The sequence below is a fragment of the Pezoporus wallicus genome, unplaced genomic scaffold (assembly GCF_028554395.1).
Source record: "Pezoporus wallicus isolate ANWC-B61680 ecotype Strahan unplaced genomic scaffold, APGP_CSIRO_Pwel_v1 contig_8827, whole genome shotgun sequence".
Taxonomy (NCBI): Eukaryota; Metazoa; Chordata; class Aves; order Psittaciformes; family Psittacidae; genus Pezoporus; species Pezoporus wallicus.
In genome coordinates this window covers 378719-397862 of record NW_026639709.1, presented here as the reverse complement: position 1 = coordinate 397862, position 19144 = coordinate 378719, and the positions used below count along the sequence as shown (strand labels likewise).

Here is a 19144-nt window from a genome sequence, read left to right as displayed (position 1 = left end):
AAATGCAGAAAAGATGTTTTCAATTTGAGCTTTTTTGTGTGGGAGCAGTTTTGATACCTCAGTATAGACTTGTATTATCAGCCAGGAGTTCCTTGAGCATTAAAATCTTCTCACACAGACACGCAAGTGAAATGGATTTGGTTATACAGTTGTCGCATGGACAAAGCTAGAAAGTAACTGTTTCATTGTGAGAGAAGGTAGTGGAGTAGCTGCAGTACTGAAGTTTGTGTGTCTCCCAATTTGTGTACAGCTTGCTCATTCTGTTCAACTCTTGGAAAAATCAAGCCAAAAGAAATCCCACCTAAAACCCCCCAAACCTACTTAACACCAAGTTTACAATCTTGGAACATCATAATTCAAAATAACATATTTAAATTCATTCTTTCGGGCCTTAAACGCGACTAGATTTGAGCATTAGATGTGCTGATTTGTTTGATATATGTCTGATCATTGCATGTTGTTTTCTAGCACGTGTAGACGAAGCTTACCAGAAACTCATCCTTCTTGTCTTAATACTGGAATGAAACCACTGAAGGAGGATCTGCCAGCCTTTCCTAAAGTGGGCTTTGTATCTAAAGAACAAACACAAAACCTTACCGATCCAAATGGTAAATATACCTCTTTGACAACCTCAAGATCTTCATCTGTGACTGATTCAGCTAAGGAAAAAGGAACCAGCATGAAAACCACCAATGAACCTCTTGTGAAGCCCACCACAAACTTTCCAAAAGAATACACTGCTGTAAAACAGTTGCAGCATCCAAACCCTTCCATAGCAATATCCCGGGGCAGCAGCACTGCTGAGCTGCAGCGGACTTTAGACTGCAGACCCTCCACCTCAGATGCTCATCTTCACTGTTTTACTGAGTCTGGATTTAAATCACACAGCAATTGCAACAGCCACAAAGGAAACAAACCAGATGAACTTGCAGACATGGAGCTTTTTATTAGAAGAAATTCAGCTGAGATTCCTTATGACAGAACTGAGAGTGAAGGCTTCTGGACTGGAAGTGCCAAGGTCCAGGATAATAGTGAGTACTTTCAAAACCTCATGTCATTTGAAAGTCTTTGTGTAACTACGTACAAGTAAGTCCTTTGTAACATCTGCGAAATTAGTAAGTTAAATTGTGTGAGTGAATCTGGAATTTGAGTAATTTATGAGTTCTTTTACAAGGGGAATGCATTTTGAGGAAAAATGTCCCTTCCTGATGAAGGAAAAGGACTAATTGTTAAATTGTAGAAAGAAGTTGTTACCAAATGTATGCAAGAACAGAACAGCTTACAAAAAGCAAGGTTCTCTTTGGAATGCAAATGCTGATGGCATAGTGAGACCTCTTTTTTTTTTTTTTTTTTAGCATTGCTTCTAAATCTTGTAAGCAAGGTGAGAGGGAAAGTATTCTCAACAGGGCTTAGCTCAAAAGGAGCTTTCGTTTCATTATTACTGTTCTGAAAACAAAACCCCAAACCCAGAGTCAAACACTACCCAACCCCAGAATAACCCACCTCATCTCTTTCCTGTGCTCAGTTCCATGTGGGGAGCTCTTCAAGTTTTCCACATGGGACAGAGTGGGAAAGGCTGTAGTTATTTAAAGAGCTGGACCGCTGATGTTACGTGTTGTGCTGTGCATCAGTTGATTGTTCAGGGTTCTGGGAATCTCCCTGCACACCCACCTCTCCTTCCCAGTCTCCTGTTGCTTGGCGTGGGGTTATGATGTGCTATTCCATAAATAATGTGAGTATGGAGCCAGCCAAGCAGTGGCTGTTGTGCCCTGGTAGGCCTCACCTCCAGTGTGGGAGGAAGACAAGTGTTTGGCATCTGTTACAGCAAGGTGCCAAAAGCAGTTGCAGCATGAAGGGTGCAAACAGGACTGAGAAATGGCCAGGTTGTGCTTTTGACAGTCTTGTGTTTTGATAGGGATGCTTGAAGACAAAGCTGTCTTCAGTACTTGTGAAGTGTGGTTGCTTTGTGCCTTGGTCTGCCCAGCACTCAACTACTCCAGCCTTGAGAGCTGAAGGATTTTCACTGAAAGCAGATGCTGATTCCTCTGTGGAGGAGCAAAAGGAGTTGTTAAACTTGAGTCCACAGTGGACTTGACTCCAGTGGAACTATTGCTTGAGACAATTTCTACTCACCTGAAAAGAGCTCTCTGCCAACTGCAAACACTTCAGCATAACTTTGTTTCTATGTAAGGTGAAATAGGAAAATCTGATATGGATCTTTTACTAAAATGCAGTTACTTGCACCTTTTATGTAAAAAAACTGCATCTTGTCTAATCTCCACTGCTCTTCCCTGCAGTACTAGTTCGCAAGTCCATTTTATCAGATGCTTCTAAAGTGAAGAAGCTGCAGCAAAGTGGAGAAGCATTTGTACAGGATGGTTCCTGCAATAACATTGCACCTCACTTGCACAAATGCAGGGAATGCCGTTTGGATAGCTACAGGAAGAACAAAGAGCAGAAAGACTCCACTGTCTTCTGTCGATTCTTTCACTTTAGAAGGTAAGAACCATTTTGACTCTTTATAGACCCTAATGCTCTTTAAATGTGAATAACATGTCCAAGTTGAATGACCTTTTTTTCTTTCTGAAAGGGAGTCTGTTGAGTGCTCTCTGTGTAGCTGTAACATTGACTTCCATCTTCCAGGACACACAGAAACCAGTTATTTGGTCCAGGTGGTCTCATTTAGATCTCTGGTTCAAACCTAGCTAGATGTCAGTGTGTAGCTGTTCAGCTCTAGGACTATACCTAACTACTGAGAGGTTGCCTTTGGTTTTGAAGCCCTTAGAAATGTTGTAACTGCTTAATTTGAGTAGAAAATATTTTGGCAGTACTTTGAGCTCTTGATTTTGCTGTTCTGGGGTGAGTGCCAGTGGGACAACATGAGTTTGGTTTGAGTGCTCTCAGTAGTACTGGAGGCACGAGTGAGAGTGTAGATTCTGTGCATGTCTCGTGAAGTTTATCAGTTGGATGTGTGGAATGTCAGACCTATACCCCCAGCTGCAGAAGAGCTGTAGGCTCTGATATTGTCAGTGGAAGAGTCAAAACCTTTGTTTAATCTACTGAATTCTTAAGATACCATGAGGAAACCATTCAAAAAGGTGCTTAAGCTGTTACTGTAACATAAGCCTGTCTGGAAGCCCAGGCTGCATGTTGTCTGACTGTGTTTAACATGTCCTTCCTTTTGTTTTTAAGTTGTGTAAATATTTTTCCATGAGCTATTTGATCTCACATCCAGATGTTGTTACATGCTTCTCGTTTTCCCCCACACCCACTTACACTTTGAAGCATGGACTGTGTTTCCAGGGAAGAAGGTAACACCTGTGATATTAGAGAGGAAAAGCAAGAATACTATTTACTGTCCCACAAGGGAGATGGGGAGCTGACTTATTCTCAGTTTTCCTTTTGGCTTTCAGAGGGATGACTTTCTTTAGAGGCTCTAGGTAGACTAGAAAAGTTGTAAAAAAAGCCGCAAGACCTTTTGAACAGAGAAAACTGAAAGCAGAAAGGTTACAAAGACAATGAGAAAAGAACCTCTTCCACTCTTCTGCTTGTTTCTTGAGGTTTAGTCTTCCACTACAACACTGTCCCTCTTGCACATTTTGTAGCTAAAGGTTTATAGAAGTGCTACTAATCTGTTGTTTAATCTCAGATTAGAGGTTTTCCTGTAGTAAATCTTGGGATAATCTGACATTAACTGAAGCATTCAAAAATGTGCGAGACCAGAGTAACAACAGACTGCTGATTCACCTTCTCGGGGTAAGAATCCAGACTTGCAGTGCAGTTCAAAGCCATTGAATCCTCTGGTTAAAAGCATGAAGCTAATAGAACCATCCCTTTTTAGTGAAGGTGGGATCCTTCATGACAAAGCATTTTAAAACCTGTTAACCTGATTTTGGTTTTGTGTGAATAAGAAACAGTATAAATCTTCAGGATTTTGTAGAAGATTTCCTAATGTTTTGAGTCTTTTTAAACAAGGAGGACATTAAGTGTGCTTAATGCTAATGACTAGTATGTTTATCCATGCCTATTATAACCATTAAGAGCTAAACTCATTGACATACAGGATACATATTTACAATTCAAGCACTGACTCATTGGAGTGAATGTAAACTAAGAAAGCATTTGAGATGATGGGTTTCTCCTCTTCCCTCTTTCTTCCCACAGGTTGCAGTTTAATAAGCATGGAATACTACGTGAGGAAGGCTTCCTAACTCCAAATAAGTATGATCCTGAGGCTATTAGCTTGTGGCTGCCTTTATCAAGAAATGTTGTGGGTCTAGATCTTGACACAGCCAAGTACATCCTGGCCAACATTGGAGACCACTTCTGTCAGCTGGTGATATCTGAAAAGGAAATGATGTCTACAATTGAACCACACAGTAAGATCAACTTGTATTAAAATAACCTGTGTTTTAATAACTGTATGTGAAACTTCAGGCTTCTGACCTATGTGAAAGTATATTGCATGCATTTGGAAATGTCATGTGAGACTTCAGTGTTTGCCCCTCCTCTGAGAGGGGTAATGGTTAAGAGCCAGTGTGAACTTGTGTCAACAGCTCTGCTCTCAGGCGGGGGAAAAGGAAGAGAAATTCTACCCTCTTTGTCAAAGACTTTTCTCAGTTTATCAAATTACTTTTCCTGTTGCAGAGAGTGTAATTCTGTTATGAAACAAAGTGTAAAGAAACCCAGCAGGCAGCTGACAACAGTCTGTTCTTAGCATGTAAATGAAATAAAGCTTTCATTTTGGCTGAACAGATCCTACTGGATTGCTTTGGTCCTACTTTGTTCTTGCATAATGGACCTAGTGCTGCCTGTCAAGTCAGTAAGGAAAACCTTTTCCTCCATCTGAAAGTTTCCAGTAGGACTGCTTTAAGTAACTATATATACATATAGTGTATGCTTTCCTGTCTGCTATCTGTATATAGCAGACAGGGCAAACCTTGTGTCCTCAAAGACAGGTTTTCTTGCCACATCAGAACCTTTCTGTAGCAAACATGAGCAGACAAATGGGGAAGGCTGTGATCTTGTGTAATCACTTCTCAGAGTAGAATGACTCTTAAAACCATATTTGTTCTTTGGATTATGAGTACTTGACTGAGAAGCAGAGCAGTTTAAAGGACTGTCTACCCCATGTCTTATGCATTTGGATAGTACTGACATTATATAATGATAATTCCAGTTTGAGTCACTGCAGGGTTTTGAATAGAAGACAAAAACCTGAACAGGCTTGAATGCCCTTCACAAGGGAAGGGAAGACTTGAGATACTTTAGAATATCTTACCCTGCACCATTTGGAATCTGCAAGCTGTGCTCTTTGCTTGAACTGGAACGTATTTAGGCCTTTGGAGCCAGAGTATCGATAGGCAGAGTGAGAGGTACAGACTGGAATACTGAAACACTTTGAGAAGGATGACATTTTGGCTGGAATTTATGAAACAAAAGGGAGGTGTGGTGTTTCTTAATAGCAGAGGATGCATCTACTAACATACCTACCAGAGACACCCTCTGCTACAGAAACCAAAGACGCGTGTGAGTTCTGGAGGTGGTTTGAAAGGAGCAAAACGTCATGAATTCCTCTTCACTTATTGTCCTGGCTGGTGAGAGTGAAGAAACTCCATTTCATTAAACTGGAGGGTATTATTAATGCTCTGGGTAGGAAAGAAGTGATTTACAGTCTGGATATTCTTCTGCTTTGAACAATTCAGGAGAAGAGCCCTCACTCAGTTGGCACAGGACAGAGGTAGATTCTTTCTGACACCACAGTTTGAAGCTATGGTAAAGCTTTCTTTGCAGGGCTCAGGTGAAACGCTTCCTTGTCATTAAAATTCAGTCTCTGACAAACTGACCTTTTCCAGAAGCCACAACAGCTCATTCAGGTATTGCTTTTTAGGAGATCATTTGTATTTGAGTGTTTTTGCACCCATAGTATGTCTCAGGGTCAAGCCCTCTTCTCTGTTACCAGTGAGTTACTAGCCTGGCAGGCAGAGCTAAAACACAAACGAGCATGAAGATGATGATTATTTGGGAGGGCTTCCTTAAAGAGAGTTCCTTAAAGGATTAGTAGAAAAGCACAAGTGAAACTATCCCTGTGTAATAAAAGATTGACCAGTGTAGAAAGAACAGCTTGTTGGGTCACACTGCTCCTTGGCCATCAAGTGCCAGAAAGGAGTCTATGGAAAGAGGAGATGCAATCAAACTACTGAGAGGAAATAAAAGAATAGGAGGAGTAGAAAAGGACAAAATGTCCCAAACTGAAATATCATGCAAAAGGTAACAAAAATCCCCCCTTCATCCTGTTTTGGGGGGAAATTGGCCTAGGAAATGGTAACCATAGTGCGTGTGTTTAAAAGCAGAGAAGAATGGAGGTGGTGCTATCTGGATTTCAGCTTCCTGGAAGAATTCTGAAGCAAAGTAATCAAAAGAATTCTTACCTCCTACTTAAGAACAAGTTGTGCCAAGTTATTCTAGTTCTGTTCCATACATAGCTAATGGGCATTCTGCAGAAGGAAAGCAACAGATGTCTGGGATGCTGGTGTGGTGTTTTTAGCCTACATTAGGACATGGTCTCTCATAACTTGCTTTTAAAATGAAGAGGTGTTGTGGGCAGAGGAGTTTCAGAGCAGTTACAAGTGTGGAAGGTGGTAGGAGGGGCAGACAGATGTGTGCTTTTGTCTAGTCTAGTTTTCTAACTGGTGTCATAATGAAACTGAGAGCAGGCTGAAATAATCTGTACATCATGCAGCCCTGAAAGGGCTTGTAAGATACTGTCAGTGTTTGGGATGTTTTGAGTGAACTGAAAAAGTGGTTTGGGATGAGGAGAGGTGGAGTGTGATGGTGATAAGAAACCTGAACAGCAGTAGTGAGTTCTTTGGAGAAGCTACTCACCATTCTGAATGATACACACCTGTAAACACATAGAAAACCTGCTGAAAAGAACTACTTGACCGTTACACTGTAGAGCAGAAAACAAGGACAAGCTGTGTGTAGCAATCTTGACATTAAGCTTAGCTTGCTAATAACTTCTTTCTGGGGTAGCTGTGGAACTTCCACTTGGGTGGATGTCAGCAGTGTGCATGTTCACTTGGGCAAATACATGCTGGGAGTAAGAGATGCAGTTGGTGCTGCACAGGAGACAGCAACACTGAAGTGCTTCAATGGAGCTATATTTAAGGTGCAAATACTTAGTTTTGGTTAAACTAAATGGTTTCGGTTTCAAGCCTTGGGTGACATGGTCTGGTGTGAGGCATCCCTGCCCATGGGAAAGGGGTTGGAACTGGATGATCTTAAGGTCTTTTCCATCCCAAACCATTCTATGAAACTAACACTTTGGGAATTCCCTCAGGACAGGTCGCCTGGAAGCGTGCAGTTCGTGGAGTCCGGGAGATGTGCGACGTGTGTGACACCACAATCTTCAACCTTCACTGGGTCTGCTCCAAGTGTGGCTTTGGTGTGTGTGTAGATTGCTACAGGATGAAGAAGAAAAGCTTGCATGAAGGTGAGGATGCATATTGCTACTTCCAACAAAGGAATTCAAGCCTTCAAACATGTAATTTGAACTTGGAAGTCAGTAACAACCCTCAGCAACAAGACAATAAACCTGCCCAACTAAAAGAACTCATTATAGACCTATGGTTTGGTGTGTCAATAGCAGTAAAACATGTAACCTTCTAGAGAAGGGTGAAAGCTGTGCTAATAAAACAATGTATTGGTTTTGTCTTACAGATGATGACTCGGATACTTTCTCCTGGTTTAAATGTGTGAAGGGGCAGGTACATGAACCAGAGAATCTGATGCCTACACAAATCATTCCTGGAAAAGGTATCTTAAATATTAGGTTGGGCTGAAAGGAAGCTGTAGGCTTTTACTGTCCTTTGTATGTTGTTGAGATTGTACTGAATGAGGGGAGGTTTTAGTAATGAAGTTAGTAAAAGCTTAGTATTTGTTGTCCAAAGCCTGGAATAGCCTTTGTGTTCTTAGTACTGCTTTATTATGTTTGACCTTTATAAAGAAGTATCACAACTTCTCATTTACTGATGAACTCTCTTCATGTACTATTGGTTACCTGCATAGATACACCATTTCTTATAAAGGCTTATTGAATGCTGGATGCTCTAATTCCACATGAGCTCACTAATGACTCTTTTCCTTCAGCTCTCTACGATGTAGGTGATATTGTTCACTCCATAAGAACAAAATGGGGAATAAAGGCTAATTGTCCTTGTGCAAATAAGCAGTTCAAAGCACTATCAAAGCCAACTCTAAAGGAGGATTCAAAACAGGTATTGCTACTGTCTCATGTTATGTCTGTGGTACAGGCTTGCCTCAGCTACTGCCTATGGTAACTGACTTTATAAGGGTGCCAGTGCTGACCATTACTGCTAACCCATCATGTAGGGTTTTCTTCACACCTTGTGTTCAGTGTTCTCATTTTCTCATGCCTCAGGAAGTGACCTATCCTTGAAATATGCTCAGTGAGGATTTCCTAGGACAAAAATAGGATTAGATTGAGAGAACCCATAAAAGTCTTAAGAACAGACTAATGGAAATGGTTGTAAAGTGGGGACTACCCCTTGGCTCCTGGAGATGTAATACATGCAGCATCTAGAAGAATAAGTAGGGTGGAAGAGCATTGGAATCCATAGATTAACTGAACAGGAATAAAACTAAGGGCTAGAGCAGCATGGAGAAGTACTGGTTTCTCTGTGAATCCTGGTAAGAATTTTGCTGTTCATTATATAAAAGATTCTAACAACTCCAGCCCCCCACCATGTGCTTATCTGTAAATGGATGTAATGTGTGTTGCTTTTGAAAGCAGAGCACAAATTAAGGGCTTAGTTTTGCAGCATCTTGCAAGAAAACAACTGAATTAAGTAACTTCGATTTTGTTGTATGATTATTCATAAGCTTATTTGGAAACTAAATGTGTAAGAAGCAGGCTGAGCTTGACTTTGGTGCTGGTAATCAATAGGAGAGGTGAAAAATATTGTGAGGAAGATGGCTATGGGTTTCAGAAGTTAGCTTATGACTGACCTAGCTTCAGTCTTCTGTTTCTGTTTCCTCTGTGACCCTGGGCAAAGAGCAGGATTGAAATATATCTGTACCTCTCTGTGTAAAATTAGGTCCTGCACTGGTTGTATGAGGATCAGCTTAAAGTGTGAAGCATTGTATTATGTTTGGAATCCTTCCCAAACATCAGCAGACATTGAGATGAAATAAAGAAGGTAGCAGTAAGCAGGTACAGGTGCAGAATAATTTCTTGACTGGAAAGTATTTGAGCAGAGAGAAGAAATTCAGCTGGTTATGCAGGAATTCCAGGTCAGAGCAGCAGTTCTGGTTAGTCTGTTATTAGCATATCTGGTAAAGAGCAGATAAATCAGCTGAGTAGATGTGCAGCAGTCCTGTGCTTGTTTGTGCTGGCCAGGCTGGTGCTGTGCTCATATGCAGGTGTATTTTTGGCAGGTGAATGGACTTTTGCCCCCACTTTTAGGAGCACTACATATCTGTTTTAGTCTACCAGACTGGACCCCAGCTTAGCCCTGGTCTGAACATCAGCTATCACTAGAATTGAGAGAGCACTGCTGTTACAGCTGCATTTAGTTCCCAAAGCAACCCAGAAGATGCATCTGGGAAACTCTGCTTTCTATGCTTGTCTTGAGGGGTGATAGACTCTCTTGCCTGCTCTTAAAATGTCAGGACATCCCAAATCCTGCTGGATCATCATCTCTGGCTGCTACTGAGATGCAATGCTGACCTCTTGTGGAAACCAGATAGATTTTGAAGGGCCAAACCATTTCAGTTTCGGTTTTAAAGAATGAATTTGGACATGGTACTGCTTCCCCTTTCAGAGCAGAGTTTGTGTGTGCCTAATCAAGTTCTCACTTTGTTCTTTCAGAACTTGGTACCTGGAGAAAGGACCAGCCTTCAACATAACAGCTTTGTCCTGAGCCCACAGGCCACTACACAAGATCCTCCTCTAAAGTCAGCAATTGGAAGTAAACAAAGTGCATCAGTAAATACTCCTTCATTAAGTTGGTTATCAAATCTAACAAGTGGAAATGTGAATAAAGAAAACAAAGGTATGTGCAGAACCAGTGAAGAGTAAACCCTTTGTGGCTGTTCGTCAGAAGAATGAAGACCAGCCCCAGCTGTATCTTGTAGTGGGAAAGATGCAGTCTGCCTGCTGGGATAGGTGTTCAGTGCCCTTGCTGCCAAACTGGTCCATGGCAACAGCTGGGAGTAAAACCTGGCAGGGTTAGCCTGTTCTGCTTTGAAAACTGGGTTAATATCCCATTGATGCAAGGATTCTTAAATTCAATGTGAGAATGTGTGTATTTCAGAATGTGTGATTTTAAAAAGCTTTACAGTACTGAAGAAAGTTGAGTGAAAGGAGTATTTCATCTGCATGTGTTGAGAGGAGATCTATATATATGTACATACATACATGTATGCATGAGGTATCTTGTTGTCTTCAAAACCCAAAGCATGCACTTCTCATGGTTCGGAATCCTTCCTCCATTCTCACATGTTCTTTTCATTTCAGAGAAACTCCTCATACCTATTCCAAAGAATGAGAACAAACCTCTCCAGACACTCCCTAGCTTAGCCAAGCCTGCTGCAGCCCTGCAGACGTTCAACAGTGCAATACTGACACCCGTGAGCAACAATAACACGGGCTTCTTGAGGAACCTGTTAAACTCTTCTGGAGGAAAGGTATATTAAAAACTTAAGTTTACAGGTTTGAGTTAATACCAGGCTTAGGCACTGTTCTAACCTGTGAATGTCACAGCAGGTAAAATCCTGCCTTCATTTGGGAAAAGACTTATTCAGTCTCTATACTGCAGTGCTCCAGTTAATGCTTTTCAGAGTAGCAGCTTAGTGGTACTATCAGCAAGTCTTGCTAAGGGAGGGGGCTGGAATTAGATGATCTTAGGGTCCTTTCCAACCCAAACTGTTTTATGTTAGAGCAGGTTAATTTCCTTAGGCTAGTGTCTGACAGGTGCATTCACTGATATGGCCATTAGACTCAAAGAAGCATCAAGGACCTTGCTGATGAAGGGGAAAACCTTCTGTGATGGGTAACTATCTCATATCCTGTTTGCAGACTGGTTCACTTGGGGCATTCCTGAGCTTTGTTTACTCTTAGATACGACTTCAAAATGGTGGGGTAAAATATTGGTGTTGAGAGTTCCTTGATGTTCTTTATAATAAAGAAAGCCCTGTTCCCTGCTGTATTTCATGGCTTTCTGCAGCATTGCTGACACGTAGAGCAGAGCAGAACTACTTATGCCAGAACACTGTAGACAAAGGTCAGAAATGGCATTGACATTTAATGTTGGTGAGTTTCTAGACAGCAAAGCTCTGCAGATCTTTGTTTCTTTGCATGACTGTGAACTCAAGTGCAAGTTCTGAAAGTGGGATATACCATCTTTAAAGTCTGCAGGACAAGGAACATTAAAGTGCACCAACTTCTTTGTGTGTTCTTCTGTCTCTCTTTTTAAATCAGACAGACAACGGACTCAAGAGTACACCCAAAATCCTTGACGACATTTTTGCTTCCCTGGTGCAAAATAGAACCATTACAGACCTGCCTAAGAAACCTCAAGGACTGACTATAAAGCCTACGATCATGGGCTTTGACACGCCGCACTACTGGTTATGTGATAACCGCTTGCTGTGTCTGCAAGACCCCAACAATGAAAGTAACTGGAACGTCTTCAGGGAGTGCTGGAAGCAGGGACAGGTATTGAAGTTTTCCTGCTTTCAGAATTCATATTCCTTGCCCTTTGTGCTGGTATAAACTTCCTGCAACCATGAGCAACACTAAACCATACATGAGATGTATGACATGAGCACTGTTAAATCCTTGGATAAAAGGATGTGTGTTTTACTATTCAATATCAGTTTCTAAACACACTTTTAACAATGTGTGGTTAAATCATCTATTTCCTGGAAAATGCCTTTCCCATTGCCTACTGGGCAAAGCAATGACCAATATAGAAACAGCACCTTTCAGACTGGGAGGGACTAGGTAGAAAGTCTCTGTACCTTGGTTGCTGTCTTAAGATGTGCACTCAAATGAAAAGCTCATTGTATTCACCTTTTTTGAGGTCCATAGGTACAAATACTTCACCTTGTGAAAGCATCTTTTGAGTCCTCCTCTAAGGATTAAATAGTGTGGGGTCTTGGGTTTTCTTTTAGTATTTATTCTACCCATGGTTGTCTTCAGTGTTGCTACTGTATAAAAACATTACTCTGGTTGGAATTAGAACTTCTGGTGCTGAATAGTTCTTCACTATATATTCTTCTTCCTCACAGCCTGTAATGGTGTCAGGAGTGCATCACAAATTAAATGCAGACCTCTGGAGACCAGAATCCTTTAGGAAAGAATTTGGCCAACAGGAAGTGGATCTGGTTAACTGCAGGACCAATGAAATCATCACTGGAGCTACTGTAGGAGACTTCTGGGATGGATTTGAAGATATCTCAAGTAAGTAGTGTGAATTTTTGTTCCAATAGGCAAAATATTCAACAAATAGCACAAATTTATCATCCTTAAATAGCTTACAAGATGTTCCAGGGGTTTTCTTCATACTGGGCAGTGTGTTTGCAGTGTACTCCCACCATGTGGAAAGGGTAGAAACTGTCACGACTCGTCTTCCGGAGTATGTTTGGCCGCCTTTAGTCTTTTGGGGGAGCATTCTGAGGAAGTTTGGGATCTTCCTACCAACTAGTTAAATAGTTCTACAGAAATAGTTGTGGAATGAACATGATTTTAAGTGAGGATAAGGATTTCTTTGTCTCAGTTCTTTGCATTTTGAGTTGTATAACTATTAAAAGCTCAGACCTGTTAACATTTGCCAACAGGTCGCCTGAGAACAGAAGAAGGAGAACCAATGGTGCTGAAGCTTAAAGACTGGCCTCCAGGAGAAGACTTCAGAGACATGATGCCTTCTCGGTAGGAATTCACAAAGAAACTGTTCATAATGTGTGATACCCCCCCAGAATACTGGAATGCAGGAATCCTGCTGTGCTTTACACCTGCTTCAGCTTTGGGAAGCACCTGGTCATGTGCAACCATGTTGTTTGAGATGCCTGACAGAGCTAAGCAAGTTTTCATAGAACCCCAGAATGGTTTGGGTTGGAAAGGACCTTCAGATCATCCAGTTCAAACCCCCTGCCATGGGCAGAGACACCTCACACCAGACCATGTCTTCCAAAGCTCTGTCCAACCTGGCCTTGAACACTGCCAGGGATGGAGCATTCACAACTTCCCTGAGCAACCCATTCCAGTGCCTCATCACTTGTTTTATGACCAGTTCTCATGTAGTTCATTGGATTCCTAAGTAAAGCAGGTACCTAAATTGGTTCATAGTTGGATAAACTTTGGAAGCTCCCTAAAACCCTAAGTCACTTTGAAATGTAAAGTTCAGTTGAAGCTTCTGTTTTGCCAAACTCTTAAGTATTCTGCCTTACTCTATTTGATATTAGTTGAAGTGATTACACAAGGAAATAGCATTACCCCAGAGCAGTTAAATTTATTTATCTACTATACATCCTGTCTTGCTTGCTTGGTTCCTTTTCCTGGTGTTCTGTAACCCCCTGGGGGGAAGGAGTACCATTTCTTGGGTCTATTTTAGACTGCCTTTGCTTTTTGTCAGTCCCTAACATTGAATTGTATTACTTTAGGTTTGATGATTTGATGAAAAATATTCCCTTGCCAGAATACACCAGGAGGGGTGGCAAGCTCAACCTTGCCTCTCGACTGCCCAACTACTTTGTACGACCAGATTTGGGCCCCAAGATGTACAATGCCTACGGTAAGGAGTGTTTTGCTCTGAAGGTCATGTTGACCACACACAGATTAGATTTCACTGTAAACAAAATGAATCCTTGCTGTTCCAGACAATTTGATTAATCCCATTGATTTAAAACCCTAACTTTGGCTCACTTACAGGCATTAGTGATATCCAGAGCATTACATGGTTTTATTAAATGTGTTTTTGTCTAGATGGTTTCAAGCCAATAGTATTTCCAGTTTCCCTATCGGCTTGCTCCACATGTGTATACACAGCTTCTCTTTCTATAGACAGCCCCATGTATTTGTTGTATAGCTGCTTCTGCTGTATCACTTTTGTTGTTCTCCTTTTGGGGCTGTATTGTTTAGTTTTTAATCTCTCTTGAGCAGTTCTTTCCATAGTTGGTTCATCTGCTGTCACTCAAAAGGCATTTAAAACTAAGCATGACCATGACCAGTAAAAGATCATGGCTAGTAAATACTGTAGTGGCTGCTTTTTAGACTGCTGGAGAACCATGGAATCACAGCATGGTTTGTGTTGGAAGGGACCTTAAAGCTCATTCAGTTCCAACCCCTGCCACAGGCAGGGACCCCTTCCACTAGAGCAGCTTGCTCCAAGCCCCTGTGTCCAACCTGGCCTTGAACACTGGCAGGGATGGGGCAGCCACAGCTTCTCTGGGCATCCTGTGCCAGCGCCTCAGCACCCTCACAGGGAAGAGCTTCTGCCTAAGAGCTCATCTCAGTCTCCCTTCTGGCAGGTTAAAGCCATTCCCCCTTGTCCTACCCCTACAGGCCCATGAATAAAGCCCCTCTCCAGGTTCCCTGTAGCCTCTTTAGGCACTGGAAGAAACTCTCTTTTAGTCAGGACTTAAATGTGGCTTTTATATATTGTACAGGCAGGGTATAGGCATGGATCACTGTCAGCCTGTAAACTGATCACTTGGGAAGACCCAGGATGGGGCAGGATCCTGGCTATAAAGCATATTGCTGTCCTGGAACAGAAAGAAAAAGCTCTCTGGTCTTTTCAGCTGGTGCTGCTAAGAGGGGTCTAAGGTTTCTTATTGTCTTGCTAATGTGCTGCTACTCTTTTTGTTCTCTTCTTTCCCAGGCTTAATAACACCAGAGGATAGAAAATACGGCACAACAAACCTCCATTTAGATGTGTCTGATGCAGCCAACGTTATGGTTTATGTGGGTATCCCCAAAGGCCAGGCAGATCAAGAAGAAGGTAAAGTCTTTCTTATGCTGATGGAGGTTATTTTTGTGGTTGGAGGGAAAGTCCTTTGCTGTAACTGCTCATGTTTCCTCTCAACAGAAGTGCTTAAAACCATACAGGATGGTGATTCTGATGAATTGACCATTAAGCGCTTTACTGAAAGCAGAGAGAAACCTGGAGCTCTGTGGCACATCTATGCTGCCAAAGATACAGAGAAGATCCGGGAATTCCTTAAAAAGGTAAGCTGTGATGTCCTAAAAACTGATTTTCTCTCTGTGTGGGCTCGTAAGTACATATCCTTGGACTTTTCTTAAACTACATCCTTAAAAGCATGCACAGGAGATGCTCTTGGGAAATGGCAGAGCAGTATGTGGTGCCTGAAGTTCTCCCTTGTTCTCTCCCTTTTCCTACCTATTTTTCCTCATTCCTTTATGAGGTTTGGATTAAGGAAAAAGCATGAGGTGTTCGTGGTGATGTTTCCATGGAGTTTAAGGCTTAGGAGAGATGTGATACTACATCCCAAAAGGCTTGTTTCAGCATTTGAATTCACCACGAATGGTCCAGAGTTCTTTGTGGTCTCAGTTCTGGAACTTCTCTGGTGCTTTGAAAGTGGAAATCGCTGATGTGTTGATGGTTTAAAATGATAAATGGGATGGTGTGAACAACTGTCACCTTTGTCAGCCTGAACTGCTGCTGTCTTGGGTGGAAGCTCAGAGAGGCTACAGTAGGTTGGTTCAGATCTTATACTTGTTAAAACATGATACTGAATTTGATAAGAGTTGGCATTTTGAGTTCTGGCATCGGTGTCTCACCTCTTGTAGCACTTGCCTGCAAATGTGAGGCTTCCAGCAGAACCAAGGTGTTTGTCTCCTCCCAGATGAGGTTTTGGGCCACACTCCTGGTGTAAATGATTGCAGCAAATGGGTTTATACTGGAACACTGCAGAAATTTGCTGCCTGCAGCCCTCAGATTTCTTTCCTGAAGAGCCTGTTGTGCTCCCAGCCTCCTGTCTCCCAGAAATCTATTCACATCCTCTGTTTGGATGTGCACTGACTTGTGCTGGTCTCTGGGCAGACACCTCTGGAACCCCCAACTCAGTAGCTTCTTCCAATTACAGCCTCTTATGGTGTGAGAGTATTGATCCTGTATGACAGTGGTTCCCACTGTGAACACGCGAGTCCCTTAACCCTCTGATGCTGCTTCCTGCAAATTGGGTTCACTTCCATTCCCTATACCCACATTTGCAATGTGTCTGTGAAGCCAGAGGGGCTGAAAAACGGCCAGCCCGTGACAAGGTAAGGACTAAACCCAAACCTTTCACTGTGTGCCTCTTAGACCTGAACACATGGTACAAGTCACTCTGGAGTGCATGTGTATGGAATACCACAGATACATCTTGAGGATGGTGTATTTTAATACCTGTCATGTTGTGACTTTGCAGGTTGCAGAGGAACAAGGTCAAGAAAACCCTGTTGATCACGATCCCATTCATGATCAGAGCTGGTACCTGGACCGGTCGCTAAGAAAACGCCTTCATCAGGAGTATGGAGTTCAAGGCTGGGCTATTGTACAGTTTCTAGGAGATGTAGTTTTCATTCCAGCAGGAGCTCCACACCAGGCAAGGCCCAGGGGCACTGTTCCAGCCTGACCTTGTGGGCAGAGAGCTCTGAGCACAGCACTGACGCTTGTGTTTGTTCTCTCCAGGTTCATAACTTGTACAGTTGTATTAAAGTTGCAGAAGACTTTGTATCCCCAGAGCATGTCAAACACTGCTTCTGGCTCACTCAGGAATTTAGATATCTGTCACATACGCATACGAACCATGAAGATAAATTGCAGGTAACTTATCAGTGCTCAAGATGAACCCTGCCCCTCTTAACCCCTTTCTTAACCCTATAACACCCACCAAACCTCACTAACCAGCCCTCACCAAAGCACAAGGGCTGTGTCCACACAACTCAGGTTGCTTTCATGTTGAGGTCAGCTTCCTGCACTGGATCTCAAAGAGGAGTTTCAATAGGGATTTGAATTGTTGTTTGTTAGTAGTTCTGAAGAAGCTTCTGAAGCTTTGCCTGAGATTACTTGGATGTGTTTTCTTCCATGTTTTCTCTACCTGTCTCCGTGTCTCTTCCATGTTTCCTCTAGCTGAGCTGGCAATACTTTGCTCAGGCCATGGGGTCTCAATTTCTGTCCTGTCAGAATTTGAACCTTTTTTTCCTCTGAGTTAGTGATTTACTTGAAGGTCATGTAGATCACAGAATCACAGCATGGTGTGGGTTGCAAGGGAGCTTAAAGCTCATCCAGTTCCAACCCCTGCCACGGGCAGGGACACCTTCCACTAGAGCAGCTTGCTCCAAGCCCCTGTGTCCATCCTGGCCTTGAACACTGCCAGGGATGGGGCAGCCACAGCTTCTCTGGGCACCGTGTGCCAGTGCCTCAGCACCCTCACAGTAAAGAATTGCTTCCTTAAATCTAACCTGAACTTCCCGTTTCAGTCTGAACCCATCGCCCCTTGTCCTATCACTACAGTCCCTGATGAAGAGTCCCTCTCCAGCATCCTTGTAGTCCCCCTTTAGATACTGAAAGGCTGCTCTGAGGTCTCCATGCAGGTTCTCTTCTCCAGGCTGAACAGCCCCAGTGTTCTCAGCCTGCCTTCATACAGCTTCCAACCTGACCCTGGCTATGCTGTTCCTTTGAGAACTCAAAGCCTTTTCTTTTCCTCCCAGGTGAAGAATGTCATCTACCACGCTGTTAAAGATGCAGTTGGGATACTGAGAGCGAACGAATCCAGCCTTAGCAGACCGTGAAGCAGAAAGCCTTAACCACACACTCTGAAACAGAAGCGTTGGCAGCTGTTTTACCTACTCAGTCAGGACCTCTGTGGACTTTGAGCTTCTATGAATGTTACCTCATCTTCCTTTCAGCAGTACCAGAGGCTCGTGGTACTATATTCTGTGTATTCTTCCAATGTTTACAAACCTGATATGTATATGTAGTAATATGTATGGACTGTGGCATACTGTGAATGCTCAGTTGCAATAGAACTTTATACGGAGTTGCTCTCCAAACTGTACAAATATACCTCCTTAGAGAACTGTTGGAAAACTATTCCAAATTCCTTGTTTAAAAAAGAACATTATTCCAAGGCATTGTAAAGCTCCAGTTTTTCACATGTATTTTGGGGTGGGAGAAGAAGCAGGAGTCACCCAGTTTAATAACTGATTTCCTTTTTTTTCCTGTAAGAATGCAGTTCTGGGATTTCACATTAACATAGAACTAGCATTTAAAAGTAGCTTTAAGCTATTGTATAGTACCATAGAGATGGGGGTTAAACCATCTTTAGATAAATGTATTTAAATTTCTAAATGTTAAAAACAAAGACTTTTAATCAAAACAGCTTCTGTTTGAAACTGCTCTTTCAGTTGAACTGATGTTTGATCCTCTGGTTTTTAACACTGAATGGTCTACATAAAATTCTTCTATTTCAGATACTGTTCGTTGCATGGCTTCTTCAACTGAGGCTTTCAAAAGTAACTCATTTGAGGCAGTGCTTTGAAATGTGAAAGAAAATGGTGTATTATATACTGCTTGAGCTGGTTTGTAAAGCACCTGCAGGCTTTGGGGTACTGAATTCAGACAGGTTTGATTACAGCTCTCTTTGGTTGACTGAAGTGTGATGTAGCTCAGTGGCTGCTTCTCAGCCAGCATCAGGGTCTGTATTAAAGGAGCTTTGCAGCTGCACTCTCAAATAATAGCACACACGCTGCTCCAGAATCACTTGAGAAAGACTGAAACCATCATAAGACAGGCATGGGGGCAAGAGTGGGAAAGTGCATCTCCCATCCCCCACCATAATCCAAGCCTTTCTGTTCTCCAGTGTCCCTTCTGGCACTGAAATGCATGGGAGAGCTGTTGGGAAGAGCCAGGTGTGAGAGGAAATGCCCTGGTTAGCCACAGGTCATGGTTCTGAACTTCATGTAACACGCTGCCAAGCAGTGCTGATTCCCCCTCCCCATTGCACCTCACTGCATTAACTCTCAGTCCATGAAGTGCAGCAGAATGTGCAGTGACTCGCAGAGAGTTAGGATCAAGTGCTGTGTGCACTGAGAACAGGTACAGCTGCTGCCTTCCTC

At 42.5% G+C, this 19144-nt stretch overlaps 1 protein-coding gene across 5 annotated transcripts in view; it reads left to right on the top strand.

Annotated features, from left to right (window-relative positions):
- KDM3A (lysine demethylase 3A) overlaps nucleotides 1-18407 on the top strand; it is a 35030-nt gene extending 16623 nt beyond the window's left edge. For all 5 annotated transcript variants that reach the window (XM_057415517.1, XM_057415518.1, XM_057415519.1 and 2 more), the window contains 17 exons: nucleotides 469-1031; nucleotides 2298-2499; nucleotides 4165-4379; nucleotides 7343-7495; nucleotides 7723-7818; nucleotides 8152-8279; nucleotides 9893-10076; nucleotides 10541-10710; nucleotides 11504-11740; nucleotides 12316-12487; nucleotides 12865-12955; nucleotides 13687-13817; nucleotides 14904-15023; nucleotides 15111-15250; nucleotides 16453-16629; nucleotides 16716-16850; nucleotides 17738-18407. In XM_057415517.1, coding sequence (XP_057271500.1) covers nucleotides 469-1031; nucleotides 2298-2499; nucleotides 4165-4379; nucleotides 7343-7495; nucleotides 7723-7818; nucleotides 8152-8279; nucleotides 9893-10076; nucleotides 10541-10710; nucleotides 11504-11740; nucleotides 12316-12487; nucleotides 12865-12955; nucleotides 13687-13817; nucleotides 14904-15023; nucleotides 15111-15250; nucleotides 16453-16629; nucleotides 16716-16850; nucleotides 17738-17818 — 2995 coding nt within the window. In that variant the 3' untranslated portion in view covers nucleotides 17819-18407. The remainder of the gene's footprint in view (nucleotides 1-468; nucleotides 1032-2297; nucleotides 2500-4164; nucleotides 4380-7342; nucleotides 7496-7722; nucleotides 7819-8151; nucleotides 8280-9892; nucleotides 10077-10540; nucleotides 10711-11503; nucleotides 11741-12315; nucleotides 12488-12864; nucleotides 12956-13686; nucleotides 13818-14903; nucleotides 15024-15110; nucleotides 15251-16452; nucleotides 16630-16715; nucleotides 16851-17737) is intronic.
- The last annotated feature ends 737 nt before the right edge of the window (nucleotides 18408-19144 follow it).